This window comes from Physeter macrocephalus, chromosome 18, assembly GCF_002837175.3.
Source record: "Physeter macrocephalus isolate SW-GA chromosome 18, ASM283717v5, whole genome shotgun sequence".
Taxonomy (NCBI): Eukaryota; Metazoa; Chordata; class Mammalia; order Artiodactyla; family Physeteridae; genus Physeter; species Physeter macrocephalus.
In genome coordinates this window covers 25,376,288-25,394,217 of record NC_041231.1, presented here as the reverse complement: position 1 = coordinate 25,394,217, position 17,930 = coordinate 25,376,288, and the positions used below count along the sequence as shown (strand labels likewise).

Genomic DNA, 17,930 nt, shown 5'->3' with positions numbered 1-17,930 from the left:
TCTCCTGTTTGGTAATTGCAATCATTGTTGCCTTTGTTGTGGTCATCCATTTACAATGCTTGGTGTCAGTCTGTTTATCTCTTGTAAAAATAAAATATAGTGTGTGAAAAAAAAACAAGAAGGCACCCAGAACTGGCCTAAATAAATAAATAAATAACAAAACAAAACAAAAAAAACAGTGTTTCAGACACTCTTCTGTCTACCTGGTATATATTAACTCATCCATTGCAGTAGGAACTACGATCCCCACTTTACAGTCGATAAAACTGAGGCTTAAAAATGTAAGTAACATGCCCAGGTTAGAGCCAAAGCCATGTGTTTGAACCCAGACTGCCTGGTTTCAGCCGAACCTTTCCCCCACTGCACTATACTGCCTCTGTAGGTAGCAGGGGCCAAGACGTTAAACATGGGGGATACAAGGTCTTATTGATTTTACGTTCTAAAATGCCTCAATCCTGCCATCCATTCGTTCATTCTTTAATTATTCGCTCGTTCACTTAAGCAACCTTTTACCTAACATCTAGGTCCTAGAGACTCCATCGTATAAAAAACCTGGTCCCTACCCTCAATGTGCGAGTTTATCTTTAATGAAATAAAAATGTGAATTTTCAAAGCAATCCTGCAGTCCTTCCCCATCTTGCATCCTGGTTCTTGCAAGAACACATAGAAAATAGGAAGAAAAGTAGATGGATGAGGTCAAAGTAGCCAAAATACCTAAAAAGTTAAAAGTCTAACACAATATGAAATGCAGGCAGCAATTGATCTCAGCCAACAAAATACATACTTCAAAGAAAGAAATAGGTCAAACTAATACAATTAACGCATCAGTAGTAGGATTATGGATCAATTCGTTTTTTTGATTGTTTTTTTGTCCTTTTCTCTATTTTCTAAATGTTCAACAATCAAGTATTATTTTTACAATCAGAAAAAAACATTCTGTCAGTTGTCATTAAGAGTAGACCTTTTGCTTTTTTAGATAAAGCAATTAGGAGTTTTCAGTTTCCACTTAGCTTTGTCCAGTGAGAAAGACAACTGAGTATTTTTCTAATGGAGGGAGAGTGATCAACACAATGTTTTTATTCTCTTCATACAGCTTCAAAGAGGTAAAGTTTAATGAATACATTGATTATTTTTGTCTCTATTTTTCTGATATAAAATGAATGCAAGTATCCTATTTAAAAAATTTTAGAAAAGCATTACTTAGAAAGCAAGTCTTTCCATAATCTCACTCTCAGAGATAATATGCAATATATTTTTCTATTTTTCCTATAAGTACATTTTATACACACACACACACACACACACACACACACACACATATATAAGCAAATAAAGTGAAAGACAATTATACTATATTTACTGTTCTGTAGCTTGGTTCTTTTTAAACTTAACAATGCAATTTCGGGACTTCCCTGGCAGTCCAGTGGCTAAGACACAGCCCTTCCAATGCAGGGGATGTGGGTTCGAACCCTGGTCGGGGAACCACGATCCCATATGCTGTGCAGTGCAGGGAAAAAAAAAAAATGGATGAAAGAAAAAAAACGCAGTTTGGACAGGCTTCCACACCAGCTGAGAAGGGCTATTCTATTTTTTTTTTTTTTTTTTGCGGTACGCGGGCCTCTCACTGTTGTGGCCTCTCCCGTTGCGGAGCACAGGCTCCGGACGTGCAGGCCCAGCGGCCATGGCTCACGGGCCCAGCCGCTCCGCGGCATGTGGGATCTTCCCGGACCGGGGCACGAACCCGCGTCCCCTGCATCGGCAGGCGGACTCTCAACCACTGCGCCACCAGGGAAGCCCAGGGCTATTCTATTTTTTTAATGGCTGCCCAGTATTCTTATCACATGAATGATTGGTCACTTATTTAACTAATCCTTATTCAATCACATTTAGGCAGTTTTCAGTTTCCTGCTATTAGAAATAATAATCTAAAATCTTTTAATATTCACCTTTTCATATTTCAGTAGTATCTTCCATGCGCTAATTCCTAAAGTTGGTGGAGCACTGGGTGAAAAGATAGACTCTTCATTGTCACGGACGTGGCCAAACTGCCTTGTGAAGGGGCTTTTAAGAGAGCTTTGGTGCCTCCAGGTTCACACACTTAAATGCAAATGGCATTAACAGACGGAGGACATTATGCAACATATTCTATCACTGCAAGTGTGGCAAGAGCGTGTTTGTGGGTGACAGGCTGAGACTCTCCCCAAGTCTCCTGGTGAAAGGGCACACCTAATAAGGCCTCAGTCCAGAAATGCGGTAAGAGGGAGGATAAAAATAAACCTGATTGGATAGTCTTGCAATGACTTTGTTTTTTAATAGGATCATTAATGTTTGGCTCACTAATATTTCCACATTTATTCAAAGTACAAAGAGATGAGTGCTTATGAAAACAGGGGGCACAGTAAAATCTCTGAAGGTATCACTGAGCCATTTTCTCCTGCATCTTGATATGGTACCTGCTCCTGTTAAAGCCTGGAACAGAGTAGATCGTAACTGCCTTGTACTCAGGTTAACATCTCTTGACTGAGTCCTAAGATGTTTTATTTAAAGAATCAGAATAAGGAATTCCCTGGTGGTCCTGTGGTTAGGACTCTGTTCCCTCCCTGCTGAGGGCCCGGGTTCGATCTCTAGTCAGGGAACTAAGATTCCACAAGCCGTGGGGCACGGCCAAAAACAGAATCAGAATAGACCTAGGTTTTATTTTGTGGCCAGATCTAACCTAAGGTAAAACCGAGGAAGCTTACAGTTGTCTTGCTTTATTATTTAACGGTATAGGATATATCTAGAACATCACTTTCAAAAGCGTGGTCAGCAGTTCACTGGTAAGCACTGCTTCAAAGAAGAATTGCATCTGCTAGTAAGTTTGGAAAATATTGGGTTAAACAAAATCACACACCTGTATATTGAAAGAGTTCTTGAAGCCTTTGTCAAGCCTTTGTCAAATTCACTTCTTGAATTTCCAAGAATGTGGTCTAATATTCAAAAATTTTTAAACTTTTTCATATGAAAATAGCTTATGATCATGAGGTAGATTCTTGAGCTGCAGATTTAAAGTACGATATTAGTGTGCGTGTGTGTGTGTGTGTGAGTGTGTGTGTGTGACTACAAAATCCTAATTCTGTTTGTGAGATTTCTTATAGTATTGCAGAACTAGGAAAATGTTTCAAATGGCTTTCTATGTGATGTCTGGAAGGGGTAACACATAACATCATGGAATTCTGGGTATGCTCAGTCCCTCCAAGGTCCCTGGCATCTTTCAGAAATATTATGTTAGAAAGTACCATAATGTACATTGCCTTTAAAATAAACACAACACACACCCATACACAAATGTACAAATGAGTGAGGGGATCCTTAAGACTCAGGATGGGCCACAGGAAGGTAGCAGTGCTACATACTACACTGATAATGCAGCACTCGTCAGAAATCCTAGCCCTTAATTGGAATGCAATAATTTTTTATTGAATGAATAAAGACAAATACTGTGGTTTCTGTAGCCAGACTGCCTAGTGATTACTTCACTACTAATGAGCCATTTACCCATGGCCAAATTATTTACCTTATTGATGCCTCCATTTGCTCATTTGTTAAAGTAATAATAAATAACATTATCGGCTGTCGCGAGGCTTAGATGAGTCAATACATGAAAAAATCAGTATTGGCTGTTTGCTGAGCTCTCAGTAAGTCGAGCTACCGTCCTCCTCTTCCTCCCCACCCACCCCCATGCACGGTCTCTACCACAGAGCACCTCTTGAACCCCACTTGCTTTCCCACATTTTCTGTCATCTCATTATTATAATAATTTTATATACACCTAAAGAGACAAGGTAGCCAATACTATTTTAATTTTCCAAGCATGTCTTCAAATAGCTGATTTTAAAAATGGGGTGGTAGTGATAAATGTTGTTTGATTACTAAAAGCACACATATGGTTGAGGAGGCCTCCAAAAACCATCACTGCAGGCAAACCTGCAGTGGGTTTCTCATGCATTTAAGGCTTTTCCAAGCAGGCTGCAGGTTGTCTAAGGTGGACCACAGCCCACATGTTGCGGGCTCCCAGGGTTCCCCAGCATCAGTTTGGGCATTTCCCCATCATCACCACCTGGCACAGGTTATGGCTGTACATAACCTCGGTGCATTCTCACCGAGGAAGCCAAACAGGTTCGGGAGGCTTCACTTGAAAGACAACTCAGACAACAGCTCTCTTCTGGGGAACTCTTGAACCGTATAGGCAGTTTCTAACATTCTGGTAGGTTTCGTACCAACAAGAGCACTAGTGCACTTCTGAAGCTTAAATTCAGGATGCCACAAATATGCCACATGCAGTGGGCAGACAGCCCTTATCCCTCAAGAGCTAGGATGTGTCATGGTTAAACTCGTGGACTCTGGCATTATACTGCCTGGGATGAAGCTTGGCTCCTCCACTTATTAACTATGTGAGGTTTGTGTATGTTACTTAACCTCTGTACCTCAATATTCCCATCTATAAAATGGGAGATAATAATAATAGAACTTACCTAATAGGTAAGGTACCTAACTTATCTAATAGGGTTGGAATGAAAACTAAATGAATGAATATGTATAGTAAGTGCCTGGTAAATTATTCATATTTAATATTTGTTAGTGCTAGGACCTGCCAACTCTGTAACAATAGCCCCTGAGCTCTAAGTTACTGAGGACACTTTTATTTCCCCAGAGCAGTGACTAAAAGGAAGCTGAGGTAAATGGGGGGTGTTTTTAAGGCCCAGGGTGTCCTGCTGGTATAATTTGCCAAGGACACTTTTCCCGCATAATAAATAGCTCTGTGACATTAAGAAAACTACTTAACCTCTCTGTGCCTCAGTTCTTTTATTTGTAAAAGGGATCACAAGTTTCCTTCTTCATGGGCTACCGTGAGGATCAAATGCAGTTAACTGTATACCACTTAGCACAGTGCTGGCACACAATAATATAGAGAAAAGGCTCTCTGTGAAACAGGAGGGAAGGAAGCAGCGCACAACCTTTGAAAGAATGACATAGCCCGAGGACATGACATAAACTAATTAGAAGCAAATGGGTCCAAGATGGCAGACAAGTTGACTTCCACTAGACCTTGAGCCTCAGTATACTCTCACTGTAACACATCAGCAAGCTAAATGACACACCAACAGTCGCCATGACAGTTCCAAGACCGACCACAAGGATCAAGAAGTAGAGGCCCAATTCCTGGAAATCCCCGCCCCTTCCTAAAATAGCTGGAATACTCCTCCCACTCATTAGCCTATGAAATTACCCACTCCTATAAATAATGACAACCCCATACCCTGGTGCCTTTCTCACCTTCTGAGATGGCCCACACTGTCTGTGGAGTGTGTTTCTCTCTAAATAAATCCACTTCTTACCTATCACTTTCTCTCTCACTGAATTCTTTCTACTATGAGACATCAAGAACCTGAGCTTCATTAAGTCCTGAAACTAGGTGTGTGATCTCAGTTGGAAGACTGTGGGTTTTGGCCGTGTTTGAGTCCCGGCCGCCTGGGTTCAAGTCCCAATCTGAGGTGCACGGTTTCATTTGGACATTTCTTTCCTTTCCATTAGTCTCAGACCTGGAAATGGATTTCATACCTTCCTCTGCTTTCTTGTTTTTAAGGTGAAATGACTACTTTCTTTTTTAACTGTCAGTAAAGAAGAAGAGGAGAAATGAAAAGGCCTCTTTCTAGAGTCTTATCTCTAGACCTGATTCGTATTCCTCAAAGCAAGTTTTAACATGTATTTAAACATTCTGTGTGTTTAACAGGCAGAAAAACCAGTGGTTCTTCAACCAAGGTGTTCAGGAGAATTACCTAAGAACTTTGTTGGAAAGGCTGATGCCCAGCTCCCCACCTCAATTCTGATTCTGTGGTCTAGAGAGCGACAGAGACAGGAGCCTGCTCATTTAAATGAGCATTTCTTGTAAATCTGATAAAAGGAGTCCAAGGTCACACATGAGACATTATGCCGTTATCTCAAAGGAATCACTCTGAAAGGGGGGAAAACGTTTCAGCAAGGTTAAGTACCTATCCTAAGATCACACACCTGGTGCGGCTCCGAGGCAGCCCTAGTTCCTAGCCCTGAGATCTTTCCTTAAAATTACATTTCCTTGTCAAGATCAAAACACAGTATGATTCTTAACTTATTTTCTCATATTGCAAATTTCAGCAGGTCACAGAAAACAGAAACACCTAATCGTTTGGATTACTTTATAAGGAGAGGCCTACGTTAAACCAGATTTTGTCATAACTACTGCTGAAGTAGACTTTCTCTCAGAGAACAAATTTCATCTTCACTGATGTTTAAGTTGGGATTTAAAATACCAGAAGAAAAATCAAGAAATTCTCAGAGCATTTCCAGTTATAAACAGCCTCAAATGGTGGTAGGAGGGCTGTGAAGGGGAAACCCAGATGGAGCAAGGTGGACTTTTGGAGTTGTGCAGCTGGAGCTGAGAGAATGCGGAAACCAAAATGGATGGAATTTGTAGAACAGAGTGCTAGAGAAAAGAGAGCTGCACCAAGAGAGACTCTTGAAGCTATACAGTGGGTCTTCTTTGAGTATTTAGCTGAGTACTGATCACTGCATGCATGGAAGGAGACTACCCAAGGCTGGGGAAAGAACTAGCCAAAAGGATGAAAGGGAAGGGTGCCTGGTCCTCACACAGGGCTGAAAATGGTGCCTATTCCCACCAGTCAGACTGAAAAAACTCATAATTCATGGGGCATTGACTAGAGTACTGAGGAAGGTCTTGCCTCAGTCACAGGCAATAATTGGCTCTAGAATGAGTACTGCTCTGGTCCAGCCTAACAAATCATAAAAGTGAGACCATGAAAAACTGAACTGCATCGAGGTAACTAAACTGTATCCCCAAACAAACGTCAAGAATATTTAAGGAATATGAAAATACATGGCACCCCAAAAGATACAATTAAAAACGTCCAGAATCCAATCAAAAATTATCAGGCATGCAAATAGGTAGGAAAACATGACCCATAATGAGGAGAAAAATCAATCAATCAGAACCACCCAAAATGACACAAATATTAGAATAAGCAGATGAAGGGACTTCCCTGGTTGTCCAGTGGTTAGGACTCCACGCTCTCACTGCCAGGGCCCGGGTTCAATCCCCGGTCAGGGAACTAAGATCCCGCGAGCCGCACAGTGTGGCCAAAAAAATAAAAGAGAGTAAGCAGATGAAGAAATTAAAACAATTATTATAACTGTAGCCCATATGTTTAAAAAGTTAAGTAGCCACAGGCAAGATTTTAAAAAGATCCAAATCTCAAACTTCTAAAGATAAAAACTTCAATATACAGGGTGGGATAAATGGCAGAATAAATTCTAAGAGAAAAGATGAATAAAATTAAAGATACTGCAATAGAAATTATCAAAATAAAACACAAAAAGAAAGAAAGAAATAAAAAGAAAAGAGCATCACTTAGCTGTGGGATAACTTTAGGTGGCCTAGTATATGTGCAAGTGCAGTTTGCAGAGGAGGCACGGATGGGGACAGAAAAAAATAGTTGAAGAAATTATGGCTGAAATATTCCCAAATTTGATAAAAACTATAAACCCACAAGTCCAAGATGTTCAATAAACACCAATCACAAGAACCATGAAGGAGAAAGCTATATCAAATTATTCAAAGCAGTGATAAAGAGAAAATGTTAAAAGCAGACAGAGATGACCAAACGTTTACACAAAAACAATAACAATGTCATGTGCATCTATAACACATCTAAAAATAAAACGTATGACACTGACAGCATAAAGGCTGAGAATGAAGAAATAGAAATATACTATTATAAGGTTCTTGTACTACATGTGAAATCGTACAAGATCACTTGAAGGTAGACTTGATAAGTTAAAGATGTACACTATAAACCCTAAAGCAATCACAGAAAAAATAAAACAAAGAGTTACAGCTAGTAATCCAACAAAGGAAATACAATGAAATCATAAAATACTCAATAAATCCAAAAGAAGGCAGAAAAAAGGAACAAAGAACAGACAGGACAAATAGAAAACAAATAGCAAGACAGACAAACTTAACCATGTCAATAATCATATTAAACGTAAATAATGTAAACAACCAGTTAAAAGACCGAGATGGATAAATGGATAAATAAAATGGGTAAAAATATCAAGATGCAATTATATGTTGTCTATAAGAAATTCACTTTAAATACACAGACACAAACCGTTCACAATTAAAAGGATGGAAGAAGACTTACTATGTTAACACTGATCAAAAGAAATGTGAAGTGGTTATATTAATATCAAAGCAGATTTCAGATAAAGAATATTACCAGGATAAAGAGGATCATTCTATAAAGATAGTCAAGAGGATATAGCATTCCTAAATGTTTATACCCTAATAACAAAACTTCAAAATACATGAAACGAAAACTGATAGAACTTACAAAGAGAAAGAAAAATCCACAATCATAGCTAGAGATTTCAGTACCTCTGTCAATAACTGATACAGGAAGTAGACACACAATCAGCAAGAGTAGTAGACTTAAACAATACTATCAAATTGACTTGGTTAACATTTATAGAACATCCACCCAACGACAGCAGAACACACATTCTTCCCAAGTCACATGGACCACTTACCAAGACGAAGCATATTCTGGGCCATAAATAAGTCACACTAAATTTAAAAGAATTTAATTTACACACAGTGTGTTTTCTGACCACCGTGAGATTTAATTAGAGGTAAATAAAAGATCCCTAAAAGTCCCCAAATTTCTGGAAACCAAACTATACTCTTCTAAATAACAATGAGCCAATGAAGATATATCAAAAAGGAAATTTAAAAATATTTACAAATGAATGAAAATGAAAACACAACATATCAGTATTTGTGGAATACAAAATCAGTACTTAGAAAATGTTACAGTATTAAATGCATATATTAGAAAAGAAACATCTTTAATCAGTATCTCAGCTTTCATCTTAAGAGACTGGTATATGAAGAGCAAATTAAACCCAAAGGAAGAAGAAAGGCAATAATAAGGATAAAGTATAAACTAATAAAGATCATAGCAGAAATCAATGAAGAAGAAAAAAAATTTTTTTTCAATGAGAAAATCATTGAAACCAAAAGCTGATTCTTTGAGAGGCTCGATACAGATAAACTTCTGGCCAGAATGATAAGAAAGAAAAAAGAGAGAAGACACTAATTATTAATATCAGGATCGAGAGAGGCAATACCACTATAGACTGCACATATTAAAAGGATAATAAGAAAATATGAACTATGCTATAAATTGGACAACTAATAAAAAGGCACACAGATTGAAAAGGAAGAAGTAAAGCTATCTTTATTAGCAGATGATCTATAAAGTAAACCTGATGAAATCTACAAAAAAGTTACCAAAAGTTACAAATGAGTTTAGCAGGATTCAATATCAATACACAAAAATCAGTTTGATTTCTATATACTGATAATGAACATTCAGAAATTGAAATAAAAAGAGACCATTTACAATTGTATCAAATAATATGTAAGACATAGGGACAGATCTAACAAAAGACCTATATACTGAAAACTACTGAGAGAAATTAAAGATGATCTAAATAAATGAATATATATATATCTTGTTCAAGGATCTGATGACTCAATGTTGTTAAACTGTTAATTCTTCCCACCTTGGTCTATGAATTCACACAATCCTAATAAAAGTATCAGTAGGGTTGTTCATTTGTTTTGGGTAGAAGTTGACAAGCTGATTCTAAAATTTATATAGAAATGCAAAAAACTTAGAATAAATAAGACAAATTTTAAAAAGAACAAAGTTAGGGTTTGTTCTGATTTCAATACGCAATTCAAAGCTGCAGTAATCAAAACAGTATATTATTGCCATAAAGGCTGACAAATAGGTCAACGGAACGGAATAGAGTCCAAAAGTAAATCCACACATATATGGACAACTAATTTTTCTTAAAGGTGCAAAGGCAATGTAATAGAGAAATGACAGCCTTTTCAACAAATGGCACTGGAGCCACTGAATATCCATATGCAAAAAAAAAAAAAAGAAAGAAAGAACTTCAATCTGAACTTTGTGTCATATATAAAAATTAATTCAAAATGGATAATAGACCTAATGCAATACCTAAAATTCTAAAACTTCTAGAAGAAAACACAGGAGAAAATTTTTGTGACCTTGGGTTAGGCAAAGTTTTCTGAGATACAATATGGCAATCCATAAAGGAACAAATTGATAAAATAGACTTCAACAAAATAAAAGCCTTTTAGTCTTTGAAAGACATGAAGAGAATGAACAGCAAGCCACAGACTGGGAGAAAATATTTGTAATCCATATAACCAATAAAGTACTTATATCCAGAATATATATACTCTGAAAACTCATGAGAAGAAAAGAGCAACCCAAAGAAATTGGGCAAAAGATTCAAACACAAAGAAGATATAATGATGGTAAAATAAGCACATGAGAGACACTCAAACATCATATGTCATCAGGGAAATGGAAATTAAAACTGCAATGAGATGCTACTACACTCCTATTAGAATGGCTAAAATGGAAGAGATGTTGATGCCATGTGTTGACAAGGATATGAAGGAACTAGAAATCTCATAAACTGCTGGTGGGAATTTAAAATAGCACAACCACTTTGGAAAACAGTTTGGCAGAACCTTAAAAAGTTAAATCTATCTACCATATGACCCAGCCATTCTGCTCCCAGGTATTCGCCCAAGAAGAAAAGAAAGTATATGTATATACAGTGACTTGTACATGGATGTTTATAGCAGTTTTATTTGTAATAGTCCCCAAACTTGCATAATCTAAATGTTCATCAACAGGTGAATGGATCATTTCGAAATATGTGTGCATATCAAATCATCATACTGTACACCTTAAACTTACACAATATTATATGTCAATTATATCCCAGTAAAACTGGGAGAAAAAGGAAAAAAAAAAAACAAAACACACAGGTGAATGTGTAAACAATGTAAGGTATAGGGACTTCCCTGTGGTTCGGTGGGTAAGACTCCATGCTGCCACTGCAGGGGGCACGGGTTCAATCCCTGGTGGTGGAACTAAGATCCCGCAATCCTGCATGCCATGCAGTGCGGCCAAAAAAACAAAAACAAAAGCAAAAACAAAACAATGTAAGGTATAGCCACACAGTGGAATATTACTTAGCAATAAAAAGCAGAGCGCTATTGATACCTGCAGCAACATGGATGAATCTCAAAACAATTATGCTCATGGAAAAAAGACAAAAAGATTATCTACTGTATGATTTCACTTACATCAAACTCTAGAAAATATAATCTACTGTGACAAAAAGCAGATCTGTAGTTGCTGGCTATATTCACCATCTTGATTGTAGTGATCATTTCAAGGGTATTACTTCTAATAAGATGTAGAAAATTATGTAGTCAATTACATCTCAATAAAGCTATTAAAACAAAAACAACAACAACAAAAACTCTGCTCCTTGCTGAGTCTTACACTAATTAAAGCTGCATGTGTTCAGCGGGCCACCCTTAACACTTCGGGGACTGAGGGAGGAGTACCAATGCAGGTGTCCTAACCCCCAGTCTGCCCCCTTGTCCTTCCAAGCCAGGCACCATCCAGCTGTCTCTGGCCACCCCTCAGATTTAGGGTGAAATATATGGGCAGAAGGGGTTCCCACCGGCCCTGGAAGCAGGCGTGGGATCTGAGATCCTGAACACTGAGACCATAACCTTGAAGGGAGGAGCTGGGCTCCAGCTGAGCCTATCTTGGCCCACAGACTCCCTGCCGTTGCACAGGGTATGGTTTGAGGAGGCCAGACTAGAGGGCTTTAAAGCAATGCTTATCTGCAAGGAGCTCAGATAAAAATGGAGGGTGTCTAATACTTCTACAGCAATCTGACGGACATGGCTGCAACATCCAGGCATGGGATAATTTTTCTAGCAATTCGTGTGTATTGAATTTTACAAAAGCTGTGTACCCTCCACGGACTGGATGGAAAGAAAAAACAACAAAGCAAAAAAACAGGTCCCTTGCCCACAGGTAACTGAGACTCTGCCTTAAAACACATGGCTTTGAGCAGCAGCCCCTCAAGGAGACTGGCTTTGAGTTACGATAAATGTAGGCCATATTCTGTTAAAAAAGATTTCTGGCCTGACTTTTGTGAGGCTTCGATCACAGTCTGCTTGATCTATCTTTGTGTCCTTCTGGGTCATTCCGAGTATGAGCTGCATTGAAGTCCGTGGTAATTCTGCGTGAGCACGATGTCTCTGTACATGGCTGTCTTCCCAACTCAGAATTTGAGAAGAACTGCCTTTTTTTCTTTCTTTCTTTTTTTTTTTTTTTGGCTTATTTGTTTGGTGGGGTAGGATATGTCAAGGAAAAAGATTATGTCCTTTTTTTCTCCATTTGAACATGAAAACAAAGGCCCTGCCATTGCTCCCTCCTTCTCCAGTCCCTCTGGAGTCTGTCACTGACCATAACAAATGGGGCCCTTACCTTGTGCACACAGGCCTTTGCATTCAGGAAAAACAGCTCCACGGTGGTTTTATCCTTCAGGAACGATATGCTCTCAATGTAAAACCTGAAAAACAGTACAGAAGTTTGTTCCTTCAGATTCCTTCCCTTCTCTCTGCATGATTTCATTTCCTCATGTAGTTTCTCGCAGAGAATTTTCAGAAACTAGGGGGATGGTTGTGCTTTATTTCCCTCTTAAAAGCTACCTGCAACACGTATGTACAGCTGTGTGTATGTATGAATCTATGTGGATGTATGTGGATATGCAGAGAACATCTTCTACAGAAGTCTTTTGTGTGTTGGAAGGTGAATTAAAGAAAAATCCAAAATGGTCACCAACTGCAAAGCCAACTTTACTCTTGGTTGCGCATTCTTCGACACACGTTCTGGGAGCTCGGAATACCTGAGACAGCTTCGAAACAAAGCCCAGTTGAGCTCTGAGGGCTGAAAACGGAAGTCCGCTGAGTAGGCACTACTAAATAATTGAACCTGGAGGCCTGTGGCTCTGTCGTTTTCAGACTCAGGGTGGGTGTGAGAGCCCCACGTTTACCTCCCCCCCATCCACCAGGAGAGTTTCAATCGCACCCTCCCTCCTTTCCTCTCATCCTTCCAGGCTCCAGGCTTTCCCTCTGGCTGGAAGCTGAGCTCTCGAACTACTTAATCTTGGTCTTTCTCATGCAAATCAGGGCATTCTGGGCCTCGTCCCCTCCACTGCCTTTTCTGGGCCTTTGCTCGTTCAGTCTACGAGGCCAGGTCCCTCTTTTAGGAGAGAGCTGACTACCAAGAGGTGGGGAGGGGAGGAGAGTCTTGTGTTTTCCTCATCCCGTCCTGTGGAAGCTGGCTGGTGAAGGCAGGCCCTCTGGCATGGGTGAGTGCGCCAGCCGAGGCCTAGAAGGTTTTCTGTACTGTTGGAGCCCCACTGATGAATAATGCATGAAGAGACTTAATACCCGAAGAGAGCTCACAGCTGGGGTCCTGGAAGAGAACTTGCTCTCAACTTGGTGAGAGGCAAGATAAACCCGGACTGAAGTGGCACGGGGTGGGTGGGGGTGAGTCTTGTCCTTAGCTCTGCAAAATCCTGACAGGCCTTGGGCATTTGCTTTTTTAATTTTTTCCTCCCTTTCCACAATAAGGAAACGTTTGAGAAATAAATCCAGCAGCTTAAAAAGGCCGTGAAAGATTTTACCACTGAGACGGTAAAATCATTTGAAAAATTCCACCCTTAATGCTGAATCATCAAGGGAAGTTCCAGAAAGAGAAAAAATCCTTTATATTTTCACTTACAAGGGTTTATCTCACCTATAAGTGAGCTTAACAAAGATTCATGAGTGTTAGGTGTCTGAGAGAAGGGAAAGTTAAGGATTAAGGCAGGAGGGGGAGATGAAGAGTTGGAGGGAATAGCAGGCTTGGGAATCTGAAACATACAGAGTATGGAGTCCCAGCTCCATCATTTATTAGCTGTGTAGCCTTGGGCAAGATCGTTAGCTTCTCCGTGTCTTTTCTAAAATGGGTGTTATGACTGCACTTACCTCACAGGGTTTTGGAAGGAGTAAATGAGATAATAGAAAAGGACGTAAAACAATTAACAGTTGTTAATAAAAATCCATTTTCTGGAATTTAATGCTATTAACTTGGGGGGATGTGGGGGATGTGGCTTAAGCTTTGAGTCTAAGACTCTTTGTCTATAAAGTGGGGATGTCGATGGCCCTAGGAGGACCGTTATGAAGTGCCCACTACAGTACCTGGCACGTGGTAGGAATTCAAGAAATCCTAACTAGTGTGGCTTGGCAAACCTTGCATGATGTTTAAAAAAAAAAAAGCTGATAGGACACGATGGGATTTGAACTATATCTGAAGGCTAGGAAAAAAATCAGGATTCTATAGGATAAAAAGAAATCCAGGTGGAGAAAATACAATAGGTAAATAGCATCTCTGTGGTAATGTGATAAACATTCATAATTTGGCTTTCACCAAGAGTTAGTTATAATCTGAGTATTCTCCCATCAATTTCGGTCTCCTGGCCATGGCCAGACAGACCAAGGACAGTCACCTGACTCAAAGGCAACCAGTCTGTAAGCTGGTGAGCATCCTATGAGGTGGGCTGGGAAGAAGAGAGATCAGCCCATCAGAGGCTCCTTATACAGGGTAAGGAACGGACAAACCCATCATGTATGGTCTCTTAGAGAGACTGAGAGATGAGAGACACAGGTCAAGAGGGAAACACTGGAGGTAGAGAAAGGCACCAAGCAGAAGCCAGGAGGGAGAGAAAGGACACAAGTCAAGAGCAGGAACTGACGGAGCAGAGGCAGAGAGTAGCGAGTCCCTGCGACGGCAGATTCAAGGCCTGCTGCTGCCACAGGACTGAGATGACCTGTGTAACTAAGTTTCCTGAAGGACCTTCTGTTTCAACTAGGTGGTGATGGTTTTGCCCTGCTTCCTTTGCTTTTACAAGTATTTTCATCTCTGTCAACTGAGATAAGATGGGCAGGTTTTCGGGGGGCAGCCTGAAAGTGCTACAGCAGGATCACAGCTAATGTTTCTTGAGCTCTTACTTATGTGCTGGGTCACATGCGGAGCGCTTTCCACGCGTTGTTTCCTTTAATTCTCACAACAACCCTGGGAAGGAGATACCTATCACTATTCCCATTGTACAGATGCAGAAACTGAATTTAGAGATCCGCCTACATGCACAGGCAGGAGGAGGTGTTGACCTGGGTCCCTTTGACTCCTGTAGACAATGCTTTTCAGTGGAACCTCCTCCTGGCTGCCTCTCTTAGTTCACTCAACCAGCATTTATAAGGAAAGCTAAGCCCTAAATAATTGTGTGCAGAAACAAGTAAAATAGAAGTACGTTTGTTCTCTATTGTTTCAAAAGTCAGAACCAGGGCTTCCCTGGTGGTGCAGTGGTTAAGAATCCGCCTGCCAATGCAGGGGACACGGGTTCAAGTCCTGGTCCGGGAAGATCCCACGTGTCGCGAAGCAACTAAGCCCGTGCGCCACAACTACTGAAGCCTGTGCTCTAGAGCCCATGAGCCACAACTACTGAACCCACGTGCCACAACTACTGAAGCCCGCACGCCTAGAGCCTGTGCTCTGCGACAAGAGAAGTCACTGCAATGAGAAGCCTGCGCACCGCAACGAAGAGTAGCCCCTGCTCCCCGCAACGAGAAAAAGCCCACACACACCAACGAAGCCCTAACACAGCCAAAAATAAATAAATAAAATAAATGAATAATAAATAAATAAATAATAATTAAAAAAAAAAAAAGTCAGAACCAGATCAGTGGACCAAAAAAATACAAGGTGATAGATTTTGGATCAACCTATGAAACACCTTTTAAAAAGTTAAAATAGTATTGGAAGGGTCTTCCTGCCCTATAAGAGTCCCAGGTCAGATTAGGAGAACTCAGGGTCTGTTATCTATGCCAAGATTTGGTGATTCTTTCACTTTTACTTATTTCAATATATATCTCTAACAGAGAAGGATCGTATTAAAAGCATAACCTCAATGAATTTTCACACTAGCAAAGTTCATAATTCCTTAATATTTAAGATTCTGATCTTCATTCACATTTTGCCACTGTCTTCAAAACTTTTTTTTTTTTTAATCCTGTGCTTGAGTTATTAAATAAATAAATCTGCAATGGTCTTTAGCGGGAGTCACATATGCAAAAGCCTTAAGGATCGCCAGCTGGATGTAAAACAGCTGAGCACATTCCTTTTACTCAGCTGGAACTCCTTCTCCAAGGTATGAGCATGTGACCCAAGCTAGACCAGTCAGATTCTTTCACCCTGGAATAGAAATATGATTACAATGACCTATCCATCAAAGATTGTTGGAGCCTATCGTTCTGCCAGTGGTACCCGGATGAAATTGTCCATCGGTTTCTGCTCCCTAGACCCCTGCAGAGCCTGGATTCCTATCTTTTCTGAGGCTTTGTTAGTCCAGTTTTCCTTCAATTCTGTTAGCCACAATTGGTTTCTTTTGCTGGAAACCAAAGAATCCAAATTACTGGATACTAGAGGGCTTCCCACGTGCTAGGGACAATACAAAGGGCTCTACATGCATCATTTCATTTAACTTCAGTACAACCAGATGCCAGAGGTAGCAAGTTATGAACCTATCTTACAGATAAGAAAACTGAGAAATAGAGATGTAAAGTCAACTTCCCCAAGCCATACAGTTAGAAAGCGGTGGAACCATGATTCAAACTAAGGCCTTCCAGACTTCAAAGTTCATATTTCATACCAATATGATAGGATGCTTCCTACAATAACAATCACAATGAAGTATAAAATGTACACAATGCCATGGGGCCCAAGGGAGGAATGCCATTAAATCAGCTTATGAATCAAGAGGGAGAAGGCTGCCAAACTGAAATCCAGAGGACTAAGTGTCACAGGACACGGTGTACCCTCAGACAATTGAGCCGAGTCTTAAAGAATGCATGAGTTCACCAGGTAACGAAGGTTGGAAGGGCATTCCAGGGAGAGGGCATATTAGCCAGACCTCTTGCTAGTCTTCAAGAATTTAACAAACCATAGGCAGAGAGTTGGGTGGCTTAGCACCAAATCTACTTGTGGCTTGTCCAATTCTGCACAGATACCTTTGTACTAGAAATTGGGTTCCTCTTGTTTCTGAAGCTCAGGTCCCTGACTATATCCTAGTTCCAGTAAACAGGTCCCTATCTTGTTTCCCACTACTTTCTGGCGATCCGCCCTGTTGCCTTCTACTTTTCTGCCTAGGCATCCGATTACCTGCTCTCTGAATCCACGATCCCATCTCTCCCTCAAGGGAGCCACTGTAATGACTTCATATTTACAGAGGGTATGAACAGTACGTATGTATGGTCCTCCGGGAGAATGGCTCCCCAGGAGCACCTATCAACACGTACCATGAACTGAAAACAAAATCTAGGGCTTCTTAATGAAATGAAACGGACTATCCCAGACATAAAATAAAGACCTTTTGTTTCAGCCCTTTTTTGGCAAAAGGATATTGTTTCCCTTCTGCGTGCTTACTGTGAGTGATTTCACTAAGATTTTGTGAAGTCAAAGCCCACAGTTCCATTTTCAGCCTCTAAACAAACCCAGGCTTTTGGGCTAGGCATATGTTTTGGAGACAGACCTCAAGCAGTTTAACAAGTGTAATTTCTTGAGAATTTGCCTTCTTGAGAAGAGGTTTTGTCTCTGCTTTTCGTGTTCCTCCCATCAGCATTTCCCCCCCTTTCTTTTTCTAAAAAATTTATTTATTTATTTATTTATTTATTTTTGGCTGTGTTGGGTCTTTGTTTCTGTGCGAGGGCTTTCTCCAGTTGTGGCAAGCGGGGGCCACTCTTCGTCACGGTGCGCGGGCCTCTCACTGCTGTGGCCTCTCCCGTTGCGGAGCACAGGCTCCAGACGCGCAGGCTCAGT

The 17,930-nt window shown here is 40.3% G+C and overlaps 1 protein-coding gene across 1 annotated transcript in view; it reads right to left on the bottom strand.

Moving 5' to 3' along the window:
* Positions 1-17,930, bottom strand: part of FRMD4B (FERM domain containing 4B) — a 129,858-nt gene that overhangs the window by 88,255 nt on the left and 23,673 nt on the right. The window contains exon 4 of the mRNA XM_024123922.1: positions 12,498-12,582. Coding sequence (XP_023979690.1) covers positions 12,498-12,582 — 85 coding nt within the window. The remainder of the gene's footprint in view (positions 1-12,497; positions 12,583-17,930) is intronic.